General features: G+C 40.6%; 1 protein-coding gene and 1 pseudogene across 5 annotated transcripts in view; both read right to left on the bottom strand.

Annotated features, from left to right (window-relative positions):
* The window catches only part of AFF2 (ALF transcription elongation factor 2), a 597,410-nt gene extending 582,322 nt beyond the window's left edge, over positions 1–15,088 (bottom strand). For 4 of the 5 annotated variants that reach the window (XM_051831606.2, XM_051831607.2, XM_008273461.4 and 1 more), the window contains exon 1: positions 14,584–15,088. In XM_051831606.2, the coding sequence (XP_051687566.2) occupies positions 14,584–14,630 (47 nt within the window). In that variant the 5' untranslated portion in view covers positions 14,631–15,088. The remainder of the gene's footprint in view (positions 1–14,583) is intronic. The other variant, XM_070067482.1, reaches the window with a different exon arrangement.
* A 6,748-nt stretch (positions 15,089–21,836) lies between these two features.
* Positions 21,837–22,421, bottom strand: LOC100355654 (derlin-2 pseudogene; annotated as a pseudogene).
* Between the last annotated feature and the right edge of the window lie 450 nt (positions 22,422–22,871).

Raw genomic sequence — 22,871 nt, 5'->3', positions numbered from 1 at the left:
TTTTGATAGGCATAAATGTCAGGAATTCAAAAAGATAGTGAGAAAGAAGTGTAGGTGATAGAGAAGGGAGGGTTGAATATTTGAAAGTAACAGCAGTTTTGTCCCCATTGGCTGTTGAAGGTGACTTAACTCTTGTTCACAGGGGAGGCAGAGGCATGTTAAAAATCAACATTATGCAGACCAATTCAACTTGGAAATTTCCCCACCTCCAACTCCTACCACCAAAATGCATCATCATTGCTGTGAATCTTTCTTTTAAGATTAAAGCACATCAGAACTATGCTCAGGGAAATCCAGGTGCTACAATGTACATATTTGAGCAAACATGATTCACAAATACACATTTAAGAATCTACCACCTCTCCTGCCCCAGATATCCCACCACAGAAGGCCCAAATTTATAACGGACACTGTGGTAAATTTCAAACATTTATAACATATGGAAAATAAAAGGAAAGATGAGATGTGAGAAAACACCTGGAAAAACCGTTCCAGTTTTAGTGTTCTTCTTCTGCTCCCCTTCTTCCTACCACCTTCTCCCTCCCCCTCCCCTTCCTTCTTCTTTTTTTGTCTCTCTGTATTCATTTTTTTTTATTACTGGCATTTATACTTCTGTGGTTTTTTGGTTGGTGCTATTGTTAAATGAATGCATGCCTATCACATAATATAGTCACATTAACCCCAAGCATCTCCACCATTTTTTTAAGTTGTGTGGGCACAGTCATTCAGTATGTCTTCCCTTTACAAATTACTATGGGCAATACCAAAAGATTAATAATAACTAAAATTCAATGATGATTTATACATAGAACTCCTTCCTAACTTCTGCCACTGTAGTCGGGTGGGGCAGCTTAACTAAAACATCTTTGAGAAGTGCCATGAGCCATGAAGTTTCTGACTTGCATATCATTTATGATACCCTTGGGGAACAGGCCCTGCCTAAGAAAACCAAGGCCCAGCACCCCATAAGGTTCTCATTACAAACAGGAATGTGCCAGGCCAGATGCACTGGGGGTTGTCAAGCTTTGCAAACTCTTCCCCCCTCAAGAAATCTCATAAATTTTGCAGAATATATTGCTTTGCCTTGAATTTTTATGATTATGTTCAAGTTAAGGAAATTTACCCCATACTACATCATTTACCTTAGAGTTTAAGAGTTATGTTATGTCTATGAAGTTCTATGAACTTTGTCCTAATCATGTTTTTTACATCTTAAACATATAAAGCCACATATTTCTACCTAGCCAAGTATTTAAACCTCCTTCCTGCTTCTTATTTTGGCATACAAATGTAAGCAAAACAGACTTCAAAGTTTTTCATTTGGGCAAACTCACCTTTCTATCTTCCATTAAAGCAATGAACCTAATGAAAGATGGAAATAACAGTAACCAGTGTAAAAGCCAAATCTTGGTACTGAAATCATATTTGGGGTGACACTGTAAGGCTCAGGGAAATGTACACCACTGGAACAGCTATTGTTGTGTTGACGGCATAAAGAAAAGACATACTCTACCCCAGAACCAAGGGTAAAAGGCATGATTGAAGATGGTAGATTGGAATGCACTTAGGCAACATTTTGTAGTTCCCTACATTTTAACTTGTTTTAAAGAATTTGAGTGATTTAATGTGATCTTACTAAATTTGTTTGACAAGAGTATACATATATAAATATATATATATATATATAAACATATAACCAAATCTCAAACATTAAAATTTTCAGCTAACCATATATTAAGAGTGGTAATGTCTTTAAAGCTTTTCCTCTGCCTCATTGTGGATGTGGTGGTTCTGATTGTTATACCCAAACCAGAGAGTCTTCCATGCCCACTGTAAAAAGCCGATGGCAAGGAAAGGGATGCATGGTCTGGTGCCATCCAGTGAAATCAAAATAGGAAACCCAAAAATCTCACTCTATCTGTGCACATTTAGGACAGGACTAAACTACAAAGACAGATGTAACCCTTCATTAAATCAGACTATTAGAGGCAGATATCACAACTTTATTCAACATGTCATTTATACTAGGTGACTAAAGAATTATTTGTATAATGTCAAAATTGAGCTTTAATAAATCTTGAAATAAATCAAATGCCCTACTTTATGGAATTTGGGCCAATCCCAATAGGATTCTAGTATGCATAGTTGTTGGTAAAAATCATTGACCAGTATCCTTATAAATTAATCAACTGAGGTAATGCTGGTTCAGCTGTCAGCACTTGCTACTAATCAACATCTAGAATTCACTTTAACTTTTCAAGACTTTTGAAACAGGTTTATCAAACTTCTATTTTTTGTTCAAGATATATGAATCACTGGAATTGTTTGCTATAGCCTGTATGGAAGAAGTCTGTCACGGGTGTCATTTTTCAATGGCATTAGAATGCATTGACATTCCATTGCAACTTCTGGATAAATGCTAATCTGAATCCAACAAGAATGGTCTTCATCATTTTTGATGGGAGAAGTTTTACAACTTTCAGTCGGAATACATTTGCACAACTCAAATTTAAACAACTATAGAATTTCAAAACTAAAGGGCTAAAATGTCTAATTGTCATAAAAGATATAAGTTAACATTTAATGATATTTTTAAAAAGGTCCATCATGGCTACTGAGCTACTACATTTTTCCTGAATCTTTAATTTGTTTCATTTCTGATTGATACCTTATTTATTTATTATTGTTTTACTTGGAAGGCAGAGTTACAGTGGTGGGGAGAGGCAGAGAGAGAGAGAGAGAGAGAGAGAGAGAAATATCTTCCATCCATTGTTTTACTCTCCAGTTGGCCACAACAGACTGAATTAGGCCAGGCGAAAGCCAGGAGCCAGGAGCTTCACTCAGGACTCCCACATGGGTAGCATCTTCCACTGCTTTGCCAGGATATTAGCAGAGAGCTGGATCAGAAGTGGAGCATCCAGGACTTGAACTGGCACCCATATGGGATGATGACAGGAGGTGGCTTAACCCACTATGCCACAAAGCTTATCCCTAACAGCCACTTTATTAAAAACCCATTGATATCTACTGTGTGTTCTTCTAGTAGGTACCTTAATGTCTGATTAATTGAGCTATCTCACTGTTTAATCTCCACTAAAATGTACTAGGTTTCTTTATCACATTGTATCTTTCTGTTTTTTTAGACCTGCATCTTGTCACCCTTATTTTTCCACTATGAAAGAACAAAATATGGATTTTTTCAAGATTACTTTTATTACCTTGAAGTTTTCCATCAAACTCTATTATCAGCTCATTTTCTACTGTGTGAAGGCAGGTTGTATCAGAAAAAAAAAAAATGTGCTTTCCACTCCAGAAACCTGAGTTTGAATCAAAGCTTGGCAATTTACTAATTGTGAGACTTCAGGAAAGTTATGGGTGCACCTTTCTGACCCTCAGCTTTCTGGTCTGGAAAACAATGGTGAAACTTCCCATCTGTCAGGGCGTCTGTTCAATATATTTCTAAAATATATGACATAACATTTTATAAATACTACTTCTCTCACCTCGACTATCAAACCATAGTACACAGTTCTTAAAAATTAACACATATGGAAACTTTCTTACACATACTTGAGATGAAATTTTCATGTGAATCCTCTAGAGACATAAATTGAAAATATGTTCAGTCTTAAAGTATATGTTAGGAAAACCTAAAATCCTAGGTTATCCTCCAAAGTAGGAATCACACACACACACTCACACACACACATACAGAGAGAGAGAGAGAGAGAGAGAGAGCGAGCTTATAAATCTGAAGAAACAATTGTGTGGAAGCATACACAAAAATACTCATTAAATTTTGAAGGTATGCTCTCCCCATTCACTTTGTACTAGATGAAAGCCTCAACTCAGTATGGTAACAAGTTAAGGCACCTTTTCTTCTTCTTATTCTTCTTCTTATTATTATTACTATTTTGTTTTAAGGAGCTGGGTTGGAAAAGGAACAGTTTTAACTCCAGCTGACACACAGACATGAGATGCTGGCATTACCAGTGGTGGCCCAACCCAGTGTACCACAATGTCAACTAAAAGACAGTTTTTTAAAATGTCTGATCACCCTCAAATTACTATTGAAAATATTAAATGCAAGTATATCTTGTGACAAGATAATGCTATACATAACAAGTTGAAATCACAAATCTGGTAAGTTTAGGGCTGTTTGAGATTTTTTTCTCAACAGTGAATTCCCAGCAGGATTCCTGGCAAGTTGGATGTACACAAAAAGCACTTAATTTATAAATTTTAATAAGCATGTTATTTCAAGAAAACACATATTGAAGGCAAAGCAGTATACCTACTTATACCTATCTGTCTGACCACTGAGATTTTAGCTCGTCTCTTAGACCTCATTCTTATACCTCTGTTGTATTTCTTCACAAAATTTGATTATATGATACTTTAATCAGGTTATTGTATATCAAACCATTTATTTATTCAACAAAAAGTAATGATGATTACTGTCTGCTAGACACTGCTTTATGCATGGCAGAAGCAACAGTGAATCAAACCAACAAAGATCTCTACCTTCAGTGATCCCATGTTCTTGTCAAGTTTGAATTAAGTCCAAGTTCATGAACCAGTGTACCTTCCTCCCAAGTACAGAATCTGCTGCCTACCCCAAAGCGCAACAAAATTGTGTGTCTCTTCTTGGAGTAAATATCTGCTCTGTTATAATTTGCATTTTGTTAAGAACTTAAACCCAATGCTGATTCATAAATATAGTCAGCCCTTCATGTCTGTGGGCTCTGCATCTGCACATTTCACCAACTGTGAATAAAAAATATTTGGAAAAAATTGTATCTGCACTGAACATGTAAAGATGGCCCTTTTTTTGTCACTATTCCCTCAATTATACAGTATAACAACTGTTTAAGGGCATTTCCACTGTATCAAGTATTATAAGTCATCAAGAGATTATTTAAAATATACAGAAAGATGTACATTGATTATATGCAAATACTACATTCTCTACATAAAGAACTTGAGCATCCATAGATTTTGGTATCAGTGGGAGTCCTGTAACCAATTTCTCATAGATACCAAGGGATGACTGTATTAAAGATAAACAGCAAAGGCTTCATCCGCCCAGTCCACTGCAGAGATTTATAGTAAGCATGGCTGACTTGTAATAGCATCTATTCCAGGGAATCATTATAGGTTTGCAGAGCAGCCATAGGTTCACATGGCCTGCACATTAATTCCAGCACTGCAACATATTATTTGTGTGATCTTAGGTAAGAATCTGAATCTGTCCTGGTTTCCTGCTCTGTAACATAGAAAAAACAGGTAACACAAATAAAAGCCTGTTGCATAGGAAATATTAGTCTTATTATAATTTTTACTTTTATTATTACTATTACAATTATCATCATGTTTCCTCAACTAGACTTAGCATTGTGAAGATCTAACACAGTGCCTGAATGAATTAAAGAAATGAATAATGCTGCACTGTGAATTGGCAACATTGTTATGACTCTGTGTCAGGCACTAGGAATACAAAAATAAAAGACACTATCATCCCACACCAAAACACAGATGCATGGAGGAGTTGGAAAAGTGAGAAACATGACCCAGTCCAGGTAGAAGTATACTATGAGCAGTGAAGAAGCACAGAGGAAGGATGTCACCAGACAAGGCAGAAATCTATGAGTCTAGCCAGGGGAGGTGGAGGCAGGATTGCTGCTAGCCAGAAGCTTCCCAGAGATTGGACTAAAATTTAAAGTTTGAGATAGGCAGACAATAGACTATTTGTTGGTCAAACAACTAATCATAAACACAGATATCAATACCAATCAGATGGTACCAAGGCACCAATACCAACTCACCTTTTTGAAAAATAGAATGCAGACCATAAAAGAGTTTTTGTTTGTTTGTTTGTTTTAGAAATGGAGACTGAACAAAAGAACTGAAGTATTTGGGTATATCTCAAGAGCCACAATATATGCTTCTTTGGAAAACAGCTATTTTGCCAGCAATTGTGTCGGTTTGTTTCAACTGTTTCAGGAAAACATTTTTTATTTGGTATTTATTTGAAGAATGTTTGCATAAATGTTTCATAGTAAAGACAGTCAAAATAGTTGTTGATAGTTTTGTGCTTGTTCCTCAGCAAATGATGGTTAAGTGTTAATGAGTGTACTCCATCCACACAGCACAACAGGACTCTGGCAATTATGTGATGAATGTGAGCTACTGTGAAACCAGCTAACTCAGGATCTAAAGTCAATTTTCTCATGTGGAGTGCTGGATGTTCCCTGTTCTCTAAACAATCCTAATTTCTGCCTTTCCAAGTCACCGTGGACTGCACTAACAACACTAAAAGTTTCACAGATCTTGTTGAAGATTGCTTCGCTTACTCTAGCTCATGTTCTCTCTTCTTTATTTACAACCCACGTTACATGATTTCCCCAAATCTAATTATATATTCTAATGCCAAGTATGTGAGGCTAGAGGTCATATTTAGATTCTGTTCATCGCCTCCTAAATACAACTCACTAGCAAAGTATTGGACATAAAGTAGAACCCATGTAAAAACAATTCTTGACAGGTGACAAACATTGCATTAGGACAGAAGAGCTCCTGAACCAGCTTCCCCTGGATGTCCTTGAGCAAGTCATTTCCCCATCCTGGACCTTTGTCTCTTCATTTGCACAATGAAGATGTTGGACCAAATGATCCTAAAGGGCCCTCCAGCCTCAAAACAGTAGGTTCTAGGAATTAATTAATCTCTACACACCAGAGCCAAGTATTTTTCCAGCAAATAAATAATAGCTAATTGATGAGACCTCTTCATGGCACTTCATCAGAAACATCCATCACGCTGAATCTAATTTAGTTACTGTGGCTGTGCCGACCTGGCAGGAAAACAATCAGTCCCTTTGGAAAATTAATTTGGTAAAGAAATTAGTTGACTGACATCCTGGAAAGGGAAGTAAACCTTATGTGATTGCATTTTTCACTGTTCAAAAGATAGTTAGGTCATCGTGTACATGTTGCCACAGTCTGAAGGTTAAACTGACCTCACAACATGTTTCTTCTGAGGGGTTACTGTGACCAAATTATACTAGAAGCCTAAAGACCAAGAATACATGACTCCTAGAGAAATTTTCCAATGACTATTAAATCCAAGATTGTCATTTCAGAGTCACTACTAGACAAGTAGTGTCTTATTTTTTTTTATTTCTATACAGAGGGAACCATGCTATTTCTAGGAAACACATTGCCTACAAAACACAAAATTCTGACTCCAGGAATCTGGTTTAATAAAGATCTTTTTGTTTTCTTTTTGTTCCAGCAAAAGGAACATTGACAAAATAAACAGATTAATGATTTTGAGTTTGTAATGAAAACAAATCCCATTTCCTTAGTTTATTCCCCAATGTATGGTTTTCATACCTTCATATACCAGCACATGCCTACTGAAGAACAAAATCAAAGATTACTTTAAATCACCAGATGATTTTATTTTTTAAATGAAGCAAAATGCACAGGTATATTTAAAAATAGCATTCCATAAACTAAGCTATCCATAATCAAAATCAAATTCTAGTTGTAATGCTATTGTCAGCTTTGCTTAAATCATGCCATTTTATTTAAGCTCTCAGATAATTTTTCTCAGCTCGGTAAGTAGGTAGATGTTAGCAGCTAAGGTCATTGAAAAGATTTACTTTAAAATAAATTCAACAACTCAGAGCATCACCCTATCCATAGTGTAAAGTGTGCCTTGCTTTGAACATGCATATAAAATTTCATTAAAGTGCAACATAGAAGTTTTACATTAGAGGAACCTAGTGCTGGACCTTTGTTTAACAGTCATGATAATTTATGGTGTGGATCTGCTACACTTAAGTAGAAAAACAGCCTTCTCATGATGAAATACAAGTCATAAAGGCTGAAACTCAAGGAAAGCTGGAGGAATCCCAACCCTCTGATCACTCATTTCTTCTTCAGATTTTTGTCACACATTCCTCTTTAACGTTCTCTGCATGGATTGAGACACAATACCAGCCTGTTAACTTCTGGACCCCTGTGCCTTAAAAGATATGTTCGTGTTGTTTTCTTCGGTGCTAATGATATCTTAGAATTCACAGAAATTCTATTTTTTAAATCACACTAATAACATGGGCTGTATTTTTGCCATTTCTTATTAAGCTTCTTCTGTAGCCATTGTTTTTACTTGTTATTTTCTGCAAAAGAGATCAGACTGACTAACAGATTTGAGAAGAATGCCAACTAAAAAACTATTTCAGAGGCAGCGAGTTGGTATTATCACCAGGATTTACTGTGCAACTATGTTTGAAAGATACATGCATTTGCATGGAACACTCTTTGAGCTGAGCATAGCTCTAACATCAATCAACAGATGCTTTTTTGAATATCTATGATGGGAAGGCACTGGGCTAGGTGCTGCTGGAGGGTGATCCACCATTCTCTGGTAGCAATTTGGATATTTAAACATAAATGAGTTAGCACAACAGTAGCGATTCAGTGAAAAGAGCAATGAACATGTATCTCAAGACCATCCATTTACTGTGTATATTTATGCAAGTTTCGCAACCTCTCTGAACTTCAGTTTTCTCATCTACAAAATGCAGCTGATAATGTCAGTCCTCACAAACTCTCAAAGTTATTGTAAGGATCAAAGCTAATAATAGATGTGGCAAATAACACAGCTTTGATAAGAAATGTTATCAACTTCCCAACTCCAGCTTGATGGCTTTAAATCAACCAAACTAATCTACCATAGTAGCCTTTATGTTCAGGTATCAAATCTTCAATGAATACTGAATCCTCAATATTTGAGCATTCAAACTTAAATGGACAGTTCCCAGGAACTTCAATTTTGCATCCTTTATACCTGTAATTTTCATTCATACATTTTCATTAAAAGGGCATCTATATAAAAGAGGTACTAAGGGACTGAATCAATTCAGAAATTGTCATTTTTAAACTAAATGACAAAAGGTAGGCCTATTACATGGTAATTCCATATATTTTTACACAGTATGATATACACAATCCAATTCATTTGTTTCAGTGAGCTATTGCTCAGACATACATGATAAAAAATAATGATGCTTTGTGGAAAGGCACCTGACATGGAAATTGTAGATTTCTGACTAATCTCTACTATTAACAAGCTTTATGAATTTAGGGTGTTATGGAGCTCCTTTAGGATTGAGTTTGCTCATCTGAAAAATGGGAATAATACCTGAACATTCTAATTTACAATGATCAAATGAGATGACATATGGAAAAATGTTCCACATGTTGGAAAGCATCAAACAAATGCCAGCTGTTGATTTTACAGACTCTGGAGTCAGCTCCATTTAAGCTGAATCCTGGATTGCATCACTGAATACTGCATGATTTCATTATTTCAATGGTAAACTGCAGATCATAATATATCTAGTCTCATAAAGTCTTCGAGGGAAAGCAACTGAGTATTTAAAGCATTTACTCTTGAGTTTGGGGCATAGAGTGAATATTCAAGTTGCAGTAGTAATGATGATGATGATTTCTATCACAGGTGAAAAATACACACACACACATAAATACACACCTCAAAAAGGATCCTATTATGAACTTGAGCTCTTTAATCAGCAATGTTTTTCTGTCTATTTACCAGTAAACAAGCTTTAAAAATTATTTATTTGAGAGGCAGAGAGAAAGAGAGCATTCCTATCTGCTGGTTTGTTCACTCCCAAATACCTGCAACAGCTGGGGCTGCGGCTGTGCCAGGCCAAGGCCAGAAGTCATGAACTCAATCTGGGTCTCCTACATGGATGGCAGAGACACAGCTACTTGAGCTATCACTGCTGCTTCCCAGGATCTGCATTAGCAGGAACCTGGATTCAGGACCTGGAACCAGGCATTGAACACAAGTAGTCCAATATGGGATGTAAGCATGTAAACTGGTATCTTAACCTTTAGACTAAATGCCTACCCCAGCAAACAAGATTATATAATATCTCTTTATCCCACAATAATCAGTAAAATAAAGTCAAAATTACAAGTGAAGAATGTAGTCACTGTAGCAATTGTTTTGTCTACATGATTGGGTAATCAGTATGTGGTGTTTCCTTCTTTGAGGTATGACCTAAAGTTATATGCTCTCAGGGGTACAGCTTCTAGATTGTTCCAGAGATGGGCCATTTTATTGGCCTTCTACAATTCTGAAATCATGCTAAATATTCACAAATTCTGCATGTAAGATGTACTCTTAGCTAAGAATAATGCACATGAAATAAAGGTTCACCACATTAAAGCCATTTCTATTCCACAATAATTAGCATGTTTAAATACAATATAATTTTTATCCATCTAGAAAATGCTTAAATGTTTGGAATCTTGTTTATGTTTATAATGACAGATTCATTTTTGTGGCAGTCATTTTCAATCTTGATTTGTATATTTTAAAGTTGCTAAATGCCTGACTGAATCATTAGCAAAACAATTCATGTATCATTAAACTGATTTCTAACATAAGACAATTTTCTTCCTTGCCCAATAGATATGCCTTTTAAGATTTACTGAGGTAGCTTTTCTTCTTTGGGGGATTCTGGAGGAGATCTCATCACTAGCTAATTTCACCATCTTAAATCTCTCCTCCCCATACATTCCCATAAGAAACTCAGATCAAAATGGTTTACTGAATGAATGCTCAAACATTGTGCTATCAAACAAAACAAACAGTTTTCTTTCTACCAGACCACAGAGAGAAAGGGGAGAAGATAAATGAATGGAAACAGAGAAGGAGAAATCTTCAGAGACTCTAGGCTTTAGTCAAAAAGGAATGCCCCCCTCCATGGCAGTCCTAGTATCTCCAGATTGCCAAATGAACATTTTGTTTTCTCTGTCTCCCACACCTTCCCATCCATAAACAGTCCTGCTCAGCTCTTCCGGAGGACTGCAGCTAACGAGGACTCTCGGAAGACCTGTGTGCGCAAAGCAGGCGGAGGCAGTCAGGATGCTGCAGTGTATGGGCCATGCTAGGTTGGAGCCTGAACAGTTCACTTTTGGGAAGCAGGGAACCCCCTCCCAGAAAACCTGGGAAAGTGTGGGCTGCTGGGGCAGGCCCTGGGGGCTGCCGCTGGCACATGGCCCCTTCTCAGCCTTGACAGCTCCACACAGACCTTTGAACTTTCTATTTATATAACGGTTTAGTGAGTTTAAATCTCTTCCTGTATAACTGCCCATTTGCAAGCTGGCCTCTAATTATGCTACTTGTGAGACATCACATAAAAACTACAAACAATTGATACCATCCTTCACAGTGAAAAGGCAGCCACTGTCACAGTCACTTTATTACAATTGTCAATTGGCTTTTTCACATTTTCATTTTGCCATAATGTGATTTTCTTTCCGTTTTTTACTTTTAAGGATTTGTTCTTTGCTATATTTACTTCCTTCCTTTTCCTTCCTTCCTTCCTTCCTTCCTTCCTTCCTTCCTTCCTTAATAAAAGGATAATCATCCTGGCAAAGAAACTTGGTCTGTCATAAAGCAATTCCTAATCAATACTAGGGCTGAGGTGCATACAGGACTGAAAGGGCATACACTTTGTAGGTCTTAAGATATTTTCCCCTGTTAAATGAGAATTAATGACTTGGCCATTGCTGATAAACATGTCCAAGTCTAGACACATGATCGCCAGACACCTCAAGAATTCTTTACCTTGTTATCACAGAATGTGTCTATGGAATGATGACATTTGATTTTTAAATTTTATTTCTTTGTATTATTCTGTTTAAGAAAGTGATGTCTTTGATGCACACACACATCTGTGCCTTCCTTTTCTTTCACAGAATGGTTTGCATTAAATTCAAACTCAGGTGAACATTGCTCATTCATCCAGGAATCTTAAAGAACTTGAGCTTTGGCCCTTTAATCGAGTCCAGAGCATGACCCATTAAGATATTCTTGCAGTTTGGGAAATCGAGTGATACGTTCTGTTTGGCATGTGAGCACTCCCAGACATTTCATATACGTACACGCTGCAGCGTCATTCATACCCCCATCCTTTCCATTTGCACTCATCCTAACAAATGTGTGTTTATAAATGGGCATGCACTTTTGTTTACTATAGTCAAGTGCTTGCAAACAACACATATGCCTGTGTATATAAAGTCTTTCTTCATTATGTCTAGAAAAAAATGAGTTTGTTTTTAAGCTGTCCAGATCCACTTATTGTCAGACATCGAGGGTTGTAATAGAGACAGCTCAGAGCATACTGTTCCACAAGTGAATGTTAAGAACAGGTTCAATGAACTTGATTCTTAACTTTGCTGGTGCCTCTTCCCTCCTTGATCATTGAGAGAGTAGATGTCATCACTATGCAGCTACTTATTCCCAAGGAGGAGAAGTAAACATATAAGGAACATGTAACTGGTATGCTCAGCATGTCCAAAGAGTTTGGATTCATACAAGACAATGTCACTTTTTTTAGTTTATGCATTGTTGTCACATTTATGTCTCTTTTCTTCTGTGGAAGTGAACAAAACACAGAAGCACAGCCACATTACAAGGATTTATAAACACAGATGAATAAGGAAACTTGCTCCTTAGAATCAAACAGTAGAAGGGAAAATTTGCCTGGATCATGTGCACAGAGAAAAAAGCAGGCTTATTTATGCAGACATGTTATACTAATATATCAGTATTTCATATAATATCCTCTCAGTGTTCAAATCTCCATGTTTCTTAACTAATGTGGCATAGTTAGGGATCTGTGGGGGAAAATGTTTTGTATTCTCCTTAAGAAAAGAGAATCTTCTAAAGGGAGAAAGAACATAACAGTTTGAAAAAGTGAAATCCAATATAAAAGCTCATCTCTTTTAAACATGCAAGTGCATGTGCATAAGGTTAAACTGGAATTAAGATAATAAAATAAAGATTTTTAAAATCTAATATCTAGTACATGTCTAATATTTGAACTACACCTATGGAATAAATCATAACCATGTTAAATTAATGATATTACACACACCACATATTAGGTAAATTGTATGCAAATAGCAATGCTATTTTTAACAGTTTTCTGCAAAATAAATTAGTAAAGCAGAGTGAAGGCTATGTGAAGAAGCATAATATTTATTTGAGCAGTAATTTTATTGTGACTTTTACTTTTAAAAAACAGCATAATTATTTTTTTTAAATGTAATGTTTTCCTGCAGGGTGGATAAAATCCTGTATGGTATTTTTAAAAATCTCTTTCAGGTTAGTACAGATACAGCATAACTTGTGCTTCAAGGATTTACCCATAACTGCTATAAAATAAAATGCATTTAAGTTCTTATTATCTTGGATTTGCAACTAAAGGAGTCATTATTGGCATAATAAAGCTATTGGCAAAGTGTATGACCCTTTTTAAAGAAGGAAATTGCCTAAAATATCACATCAACAAGAGAAACCCACATAAAACTACACAGCATTCATAGCCAACAGCTGTTGGTAGTTGAACGTTGCAAAAGACTTCGTACTAGTACTCGGTGCTATAGATTATTCTAACTATAATTTAAAAGGCAATGACCAAGAGCATAATTATCAATTGCTATGGCTGCTCTCTCCTGACACTCCGCCCCCCTCCAACCCCACCCCCCGCCCAATTCCTTAAGTTGTTGTGGGAAACTGACCTGTTAAGATGTTATGACAAACAATGATAATGTTTGTAGTGGAAGGTGAAGTTTTTAAAAAGTTAACAGATACATGTATCAGTATTAATCAAAACGCACCGCACATCACAGAGTAACAACTTCGTGCCACCTTCACATCATTTTTCCAAATCTGTCATGGCCAAGTTTCGGGTATTTTTTTGAAGGGCAAGACTAAATCGTTGAATCCGACATGGGTGCTCATTACACAAATTTACGGCTGCCTTCCAGAGGGGCTGAATGGGTCCAACTGGTAATTAAACGTTCACTGACATCGGAGCACCCGACTTCGGGGACCAACTTCAAAAACCCTGTCTTGAGAGGCAAGCAAAGAAGCTGGTCAAAGCTCGGGGTCCGCACAGCGGTGGCCCCCAAAGCTGCCACTCATCGCTGGGGTGTGGAGAACTTGGGTTGATCCTGGGGAAGGGAAGGTGTGCGCGCCACGCCACTTGGGGATAGAGGTAGCTGCGGTGGGGGCGGCGGCCGCGGAGGAAACAGAGGGCGGCCAGTGGCCCCTTGCCCAGCTGCCTTTTCTTGCAGCCGGCCGCGGGCAATGGGCACCTGGAAAGTTGAGGCATTTTTAGCGGGCGGCATCCGGGGCGCACGGAGGCCAACCCAGTGAGTCTCCGGATGGAAGTCGTGCTTCTCAGTCTTTAGGCGGGCGGCACCGAATCCGATGTGGGCCAAATGCAACTCTGTGGACTTGGACTGCAAAACGAGCCTTTCTGCCCCGCATCTGTCCCTCTTCCCGCGCTGCCCCTCACGCCTGCCCCAGACCACGGAGTCACAGTGCCTGGAGCTAGAGGTGACGAAGAGCAAGTGGGAGGGCGTCCGGGGCGCCCCCACGACAGCCCCAGATCCTCTTAACAAAGGCGAAAACCCAAACCCCGCCAGGGGACCCGCTCATCAAAGGAGAAGACAAAAATCAACACCTACCACTGCTGCTCCAAGTCCCAGTCCCTGAAAAAGTCGAATAGATCCATAGCCGGCGGGCGGCGGCGGCGGGAGGGCGTCCGTCCCTGCTCGCTGCGGGTCGGCGCAGCTCGCGGCGCGGCTCGCTGGCTGCTCTCGGCAACCCGGCTCTCTGGCCCTCCCGCCTGGCTAAAAGTGCCCAAGCCGCATAGGCGGCGGCGGCAGGCGCTGGAGATGCCTGCTCTTGCTCTCCTAAGCAGTGGTGGCACAGGGTGGGCAAGCCCCTGGCCGCCCTCTCCGGGCTGCTGGGTCCGCGGCTGCCCGCGCGCCCAGCGCCCGGACTGTGCAGAAGCTGCCGCGGTGGGCTCCTGCCGGCGGGGCCGCCCGCCTGGCGGGCTGCGGGGTGGCGGCACCAGCGGCGAAGGCGGGGGCGACGAGGGAAGCGGCAGCGGCGCGGCAGCCGGGGACGGCAGCGGCAGCGGCAGCGGCAGCGGCGGCGGCGGCTGCACAGGCGGCGGCGGCGGCCGCGGCAGCATCACACACTTACACACTCACAGGGGGCGGAGCCTGGACAGCCCGAAGCCGCGACATGGAGCAGGCACGTTATCATCCCCGGATCTGGCAGAGGCTCGGCCCGCCCGCCGGTGCCCCTGGGACACCCTCCTTCTCAGCCCCCTACCACGCACTGTCAAAATCAGCTGTTGGGAGCTACTGCAAGACCCGGGACCTGGAGTGGGATCCAGGACACAGGGGTAGTTGCAGTGATGTAGGAGGGGGACTGGAGAGGCCCAGACACTGGTTTAGGGAGTGGAACCTTGCTGTCTGAACCCCCACCACCCCACATCCTTGAAAATTACTATTAGGAACCAGAAAAGAGGGTACATATTGCCACACGAATGGAGCCAACTCTCGCTGTCCCGCAATGCGCAGTCCATGCCCAGGACACTCCTTAGTCCCCGGTGCTACTGAGCAAACTTTGAAGGCCAGAGCACCCCTGGTGTCCACACTGCAAGGCAGGCTGGTGCTCGAAAGAGAAAGTCATTTACCCTTCCTGCGCGTGGTGCACCCAGGCCTGCCTGGCACACTGCAAAACTCTGTCAGGCTTCAAGGGCGGTGAGTACCTTGTAGTTTAGCAAATTGTGGGCTCTGGATTTGCTAATCTGCAAAGGTAGGCCCAAATGACTGCCCTTGTGTAGTCCTTGGCTTTGGGCTTTGGACACTGGGAAACTGGCTTCCATGACCATGTTTCTCACATAGCTACCCGTGTGTTGGGCGAAAGCCTTCTGTGCTTTCCTTCTCTAGGAAGTGGAAACCCTCTGAGTGTGCGCTGAGTATCCCATAGACCACCGACTGCCTGTCTCCCTTCTGGCCTGAGAATCTGTCTTTACGTGGAGAGCTTAACCCAGCCTATCCCTTCCTTCAGCCTCCACTTCTGGCCCAGGAAGGTATGGATGTCCTTAGCCAAAGCCCTAGAGGTAGAAGCTCCCTGGCCACCATTCAGAGAATGGGTTGTCAGGTAGGGCAAAACCCATCTTTAACATTTCAGGACCCTGAACTCTCTGGAGTCCCAGGTCTCTGATTTGCTTTTGTGTTCCTATACAAATGGAGCAGTATTGTTACATTGTTGAAGTCCCAAAACTAGAACTCTCTAAGAAAGAGCAGTAACTATTGACAGAATAGAGTGTCAGGGCTCTGTATTACTCCTGGCAAGTCACTTCTTTGGGCCTGAGTTCCTCCATCATAAAAGGAGAGACAACCAGCAGCCATCTGGCTCAAGCTACTCTGACATTCTGCTATCTGAATACTCTTCTTTAATATTATCTCATATTCTCAAAATCATCCAAATAGATTGTCTTTAATTTTTGTTCCCAGAAGAAACTGAAGCCCCTAAAGTGGGTAATTTACTCAAGATTGGGTATTTCCCCTAGAGGGGAATCTAGATTGGAACCCAGGAATTGGAAAGCCACTTCAGAGCTGGACCCAGTATTAGGTGCTTCAGCTCCAGCCTGGAATGATTTCAGGATCTGAGCTAGAAAGGACCCAAGGTTTGATCTTTTCCACAGAATTTTTATTGTAGGGGAAACAAAGCACATCATTAACACACACAAAAACAAGCTTTAAGAGCCTAGTGCTCCAGCATCCGAGGGGGTCTTTGCTCAGATGCTTATTTTGCAGCAGACCAAGTCCTCAACAGATGCAAATTCATTGCCAGGAAACTAACCACTGGGCAGCCAAGAGAAGACTACATTTCAAATTGGCTTCTTAGTTTGGCTAGTTATGAACTCCTTTGGTCAATGATTCTATGACAAAGACTTACTGGCAAAAACACTGCCAGGGATTTCAAAATTATCTCTGTACCTTGATTATTCATGAACTTCCAGTCTTGGGCCCTAAACTGTGAGCCCTTAAGGCAACAGGGACTGCCTCACTTAGATCCATTGCTCCCAACCTCTATGTCCTCAGTAAATGATCCGCGAATTGGATTGGATTGCTAATAATGATTGTTGCTAGGGTTAGTGTTCGATCTGCTTGGAAATCCTTAGAGGAAAACTAGAACCTCTACAATGAACATTTAAATGGTGATTATGGTCACTTTATATCTGGTTTACTTTTCTCGTGAGATTATATTGATTGGGAAAAGGCAGAAAACTAATATGCCAGATAAACAAATTTTCCACAGAAATGAAGCTGCTCCTTTAAGAATTCTAGACCCCCATCACCCCACTGGTACAGTTTCTTCCTAATCAGCGGGAGGACCGAGCAGGAGCAGAAGGAGCCAGCAAGAGGCAGCACTCTGAACAGAAGTGCCTGCGGGAAGGAGAAAAGAGACGAGTGGTGCCGGCTGCTGCTTCAAAAGAGGGGCAGGGGCTTTCCCTTCCTGAGATCAAAACCAAGCAGGAAGGCTGGTCTGGGTGGAAGGAGCTCCCTCTTCCAACAGGAATGAGGCAACACTGAAGGGGCCAGGCTGTCATTGAGACCAGTCAGTGCAGTCCAGCACACCCTTCGCTGTCTGAGCATCAGCTAGTGAGCAGGGGAGCAGCTTTGTCGTCTATGATCCCAGGTGTGCTTTCTCCCTTCCTCCTCCTCCTCCGACCCGTCCCTGGCTCTGATGGTACCAGAAGCCTTTAGAACTAGGCTCTCTAGTGAACTCTCAGATATGTGAACAGGCATGCTACATCCAAGCCACTAAAAGCTGGAAGGAGGGAAAGGAAAGCAAATTGCAAGGAGGGCAGTAGCAAGAGGAAGCAAACAGGCTATCTGGAGTCTGAGTCCACTGCTGCTGTCATTTTGGCAGCTCACCTATTTTCTTTCTGGCAGGAGGGTGGAGGTGAGAAAGTCAAGTTTTTTCCCTCTTATTCTACTGCTTGGGACATTTTAGCCAAGGTGGGAGGCTCCTGTGGGCCAGCTGATATCCTGGCTTTGGCTGGGGAAGCCCCTTTGTGATCAGTAGGCCTGCCTAAGGCCCCTGACAATTTTCAGTTCAATCTAATATTTTGGAATCTACAGACACAACTTACCCCTCTGTCAGCTTCTCCCATTCTGACAGCTACCTGTCCTGCACCTTTTCAATCTTTCCCAGTCACAAGACCTCACTGAAAGGAGCCTCCTGTGAGGATTTTTGGTCCATCTTTTCAGACAGGACAGGTTCAAAACTGAGATTCTATGACCAAATCCATGGAGATGAAACCAGGAATCCTTTTTAAGAGACTTATTTTTATAGAAATGCTGATTCTCAGATTTTCGAAACTGAGACTTTTTACTTGAATTACTTTTAAAGGAGTTTAATTTTGTAGTCTCCAGGTACTAATCTTCATTTCAAAGAACTTGAATTCCTCCATTGGTACAGTGGCACTAAAGGCACTGTCAGATAGATTCTGGCAGATAGCATCTAAAATTTGAGATTAATTTAAGAACATCTCATTGTGCACATCAGTTCCAAGACATGAATAAATTGACAGTGTATGATACATGTGTCATTCTGTCACACCTCAGATTCACCTAAAATATCAAGCATTTGTTTCTGACCTGGTATATAATCAGACTGACTCACTCTCTAACAGGGAATTACAATTAAGGTTGCAGTCCATCTGGGAAGTCTGCTGGACGTAATTCCATGGACTCATCTAGGAATACCAGTTTCCATTACTGTGGCTCCTCCTTTGGCAAGGCAACCTGGCGCTGCCATGACTTTGGAAAAGACCAACATGACTCTGAACATGGTGCAGTTTCTACATGTGAGCCATGATATCTAGAGCAATCCTCATCAAAAGAGCACTTCCATAGTTTGTAACATTCGAATATCTCCTCTTACTTGTTCCAGGTCAGTCCTCACCAGAAACTGTGAGCCTCATGAGAGTAGAATATGAATCTGGGTAATCAACTCCTAGTGCATTATCTGATACAAAGTGGGCCTCTCTGGGGTCTATTGAAGCAGTCTTTTGTGTAGGTGTGCAGAGTTACCCTTAGGTTTTCTGGTTATTGTTGACAGTGATCCCATTTCAAAGCACTTCCAAAAATCTCTGGCTCTGGGTTCCTACTGGGTCCTAAATATCAAACAAAATATAGCCCCATGCCAATTAGCTGCTTAATTAGGTTTATGGTACTTGAAATGTGGAACAATCCTGATTTTATATGGTATACTGCTATAATTCCTTATACATGACAGTATTTAGCATAGCAATAAAACAAACAACCTCGATTGAAACTTAATTATATACCAAGCATTGTACATATTGTGCTAAGCATTGTGCATGCATTATTTCATTTATTCTTCACATTGTTGCTCTGAGATAGGTACTAGTATTATTCCTATTTTCTTGAGGAAACCACAACTCACACATGCTGGGGTAGTCACTTCAAGTTACAGAGCTTGTAGGTGCCATAGCCAGGATTTGTCCACAAGTTTTTTTGTTGCCAGTGCCTATGTTCTAATCTGTGAAGCCACATCCACATTGCTGCAACTCTGCATTCATGAGAGGACTTCATCTCACTGTAGTAGTCTTAGCAGATAAACAAGGAACAGACCATTATCTGCACTTGACCACTGAGGGAAATGAGTTCAAGTACTTTTTCCAAGGTCACAAGATAGCACAGCTGAACAGCTGAAGCCTATCTAAGCATTTAGGCACCTAGGTACAATCATTGGTTTGTTCTACTATTTTTTTGATAGTTCCAAGTACACCCTGGTGAACTATAACACCCTGGGAGTTTGTGACTGCAGCAGAATTGGTTAACTGCTAGATTAAAAAAAAAAATTCTCATGGTGCAATTTCCCTGATCTCAACTGTGGCTGAATTTGGGGGAAGGCAGTTGGCTGAGGCATGCCCTTGCATTAAAGAAAGTCAGTCTGATAGGCAACAGGAAGCAAGAATATGGTGGAGCAATTCTTGCTTCATCATTTAAGGAGACTTAGATGGGTCTTTATCCTGGAGGTTAGACATTTAGGGTTAAGAAAACTTTTTAGTTGACTATTGGGGAGCACATGGTGATGGGCTATAAGGCATTCATGGGGAATTCTCTTCTGTGTAAGACTGCTGATACTCTACTGCAAATCCATATTTACATCTCCTAACTTCTTGTCTAGAAACTAAGGGGCTCCAGCTCTGACAGTCTACGGCTCCTTGATTTGAAGTCCCTTTATACAACAGCCATTGAAAAATGCAGATTCATAGTGATGAGGAGTTGAATAATCGCCTTGGTTTCCCAGATCAATCATCACCATTCCTAAGACACTGATTGAGAAATCTACTTCCTGGAGCTCCCAGGGCTGTCCCTGGGCTACTTTCCTCAATGCATTCAGCAGTGTGGCTGCCCAGTGTCGCATCCTGGAACTCCTCTGCAAGGCTGAAGGCTTGGATTCCAGATGGAAGTCGAGCATTTTTCCAGTGGCTAAAGAAAAAACTTAATGCATATGAAAATGCTTTGTAAATGATCAAGAGCTCCAGATAAATGCCTTCTGTTCTAGTTCCTAGAGCTGGTATCTCAGAAGCTTCTCTTTCAGGAGAAACAAGAGCTGCTAAATGTACTAGCTGAGTTTTACCATTTTTCCATTTTGAGTTTTTTTTCTTTGTAAATGGCCACAAATGGCATGGATTCCAGTGCCTGTTGATAAGTGGCAAGTAATATCCATTTTTATTAAGAGGTATAGACTCCTTGCTTCTTGATAATCACATTTTGGTGGGGATCCAGACCACTGATTTCCATACTGAAATATTTAAATGGTTTTAAATCAGTGTATTTGTTTAAAATAGTTAGCATCATAGGAAAACTTTATTTTTCCAATAAGTTGTTGGCAATCAAATTCTTGGTGGTAACTTTAATAGAAACAAAATGACTGCCTAAAGTAAACTTTAAAATGCTTCTACCTTTCTATTTTCAGAAAGTGGAATGCATTAATAACCTCAAGGTCTGAATTATTCTTAAAATCTTTGATATTGGGATTCAGGGATGGTCATCAGATGTACAATTAGGCCATGTTGTTCTGTGGGCAGTGGGAGAGCAGAGGCCTCAATCCATAGGAACTTTGTGGTAATCACTTAACTTCCTCAGAATAGCTGCTGCAAACAGGCCATACTGCCCTGCCATTCGGTGGTTGTTCCAGTCTCCTTTCACAGCAATTGAAGCAGGTCAGGATGATTCAGAGTCAGTATGACTGTAGCAGTAACATAGCTGTGGAAGCTTCCACCACTTCTCCAACGGCCCTGCTTATAGCTTTCTTCCCTAAACATGGAACCACCTCGATAAATCCAAGGTTTCTGGATCCACTGCCAGTGGTAACAAGGTCTGCTGTGTACAGGCAAGTCAGTGCCTGCCCATTTGCACTGGATAGTGATAGTCTACTTTGCCTTGCTATGAATGATCCAATTTAAGGGTATACTCCAGTGCAAACTTTTTTCACACCCTTCTGAAAAATTTTTGCACCAAATAAACTTACCTTTCAATTACATTTTCCGTAAGCTTTTTGAAGTCCCTTCATAGATCATGAACTTTTGCAATTAAGTTTCATTTTGTCCTCTCTGAAATTTCCATTTACAACATGGCCTTGTCTATCAAAGAGGAGGAGAAAGCAAAAGCCCTGCCTTATAGCATAGAACTTAAGTACTCATGTACTTGATAGAGGCCACAGGATATTTGTTTCTCCAGTTCTTTGGCTCCAAGAGATTACATTTTCAGTATCAGTGTAGTGAGGAACCACTGGAAACTACTGGAAATGTCTTCTGGATTAGTCAGTGTATCATTTCATAAAGTGCTTCTGGAGTTAAAATCTGTCACAGCTGTCAAAATCTCCAGACTTTTGCAGCAAAGAAGAAAAGAATCCTAATGCGTGATTCACTCCGTCCTCCCAAGCTGGGTCTCTTTATTGGCACTGCTTTAACTTCCAAGGTACAGCCCTCACCCCAGGCAAAGCCTCCTGGCACTCTTCAGGTAGTGGTTTGTAATTTGGATCCTCATCTGGTCTTTCAAAAATAGCTTTTAAAATAGATGGTGCTTTCAGAATTCTTATTCCACCAGGCTGATTGGGAAACACATCTTCCAAGAAAAAATATTCAATCACAATACCCAAGAGGTCCAAATGATTCAGTTCCCCAACAACAGGGAAAACTCCATGAGCACTGAGAGCAGAAAGGGGGCCTGGAAGTTGAGAAGGCCAAAAAAGTTCCTGCGGACATATGGGTTCCTTTGGCTCCGCATGTAGATCAGCATTATTGTGAAGGCCTGGGGCAGGAAAACTAAGCTCACAAACAGACCAAAAAGAGTCATTTTAAGAACCCACCAGAAAGGAACATAAATATAAAGTCTGCTGTATGACATAGGAATGAGCCTCCTTTTAGCATTCGACAGTAACAATATAGAAAAATCATGTTAAATAAAAAATTGAACCCAACGGGGCCAAAGAATAAGAAATTGGTGGTTAATCTCCATATTTAAAAATGTTTAAAAATTAACTCAGGATTGAAGTAAAACTGAAAAGGTGTGATCAGGTCCAACTGCAGAGCAGCAGTGGTGAAGACACAGACAGTAGTGCAGGCATAGGTGACCAGTGGGGTCTGCAGGTACTCCATTTTCCCCAACACCACCTGTCCCCTACTTCCCCTTCTGTCAGTAGGCCTGGGCCAGCTCATGAACTCTACTCCTTACATTTAAATTTATCAGAAGGACGATGCCCTAAGGTATCCCTTTCCCTTTTTGTTCAGCATTTAGTTTTGTCTCTCATAGAATCACAGACTATAGTCGCTATCAAGAACTTTATTGATTATCTGTAGCTCAATGGAGGCCCAGATTACTCAGCCCAATTGCACAGGTAGTTATAT

Source organism: Oryctolagus cuniculus, chromosome X (genome assembly GCF_964237555.1).
Source record: "Oryctolagus cuniculus chromosome X, mOryCun1.1, whole genome shotgun sequence".
NCBI classification, from domain to species: domain Eukaryota; kingdom Metazoa; phylum Chordata; class Mammalia; order Lagomorpha; family Leporidae; genus Oryctolagus; species Oryctolagus cuniculus.
Note: the sequence above shows the minus strand (reverse complement) of the source record. Positions and strands in the feature narration are given on the sequence as shown.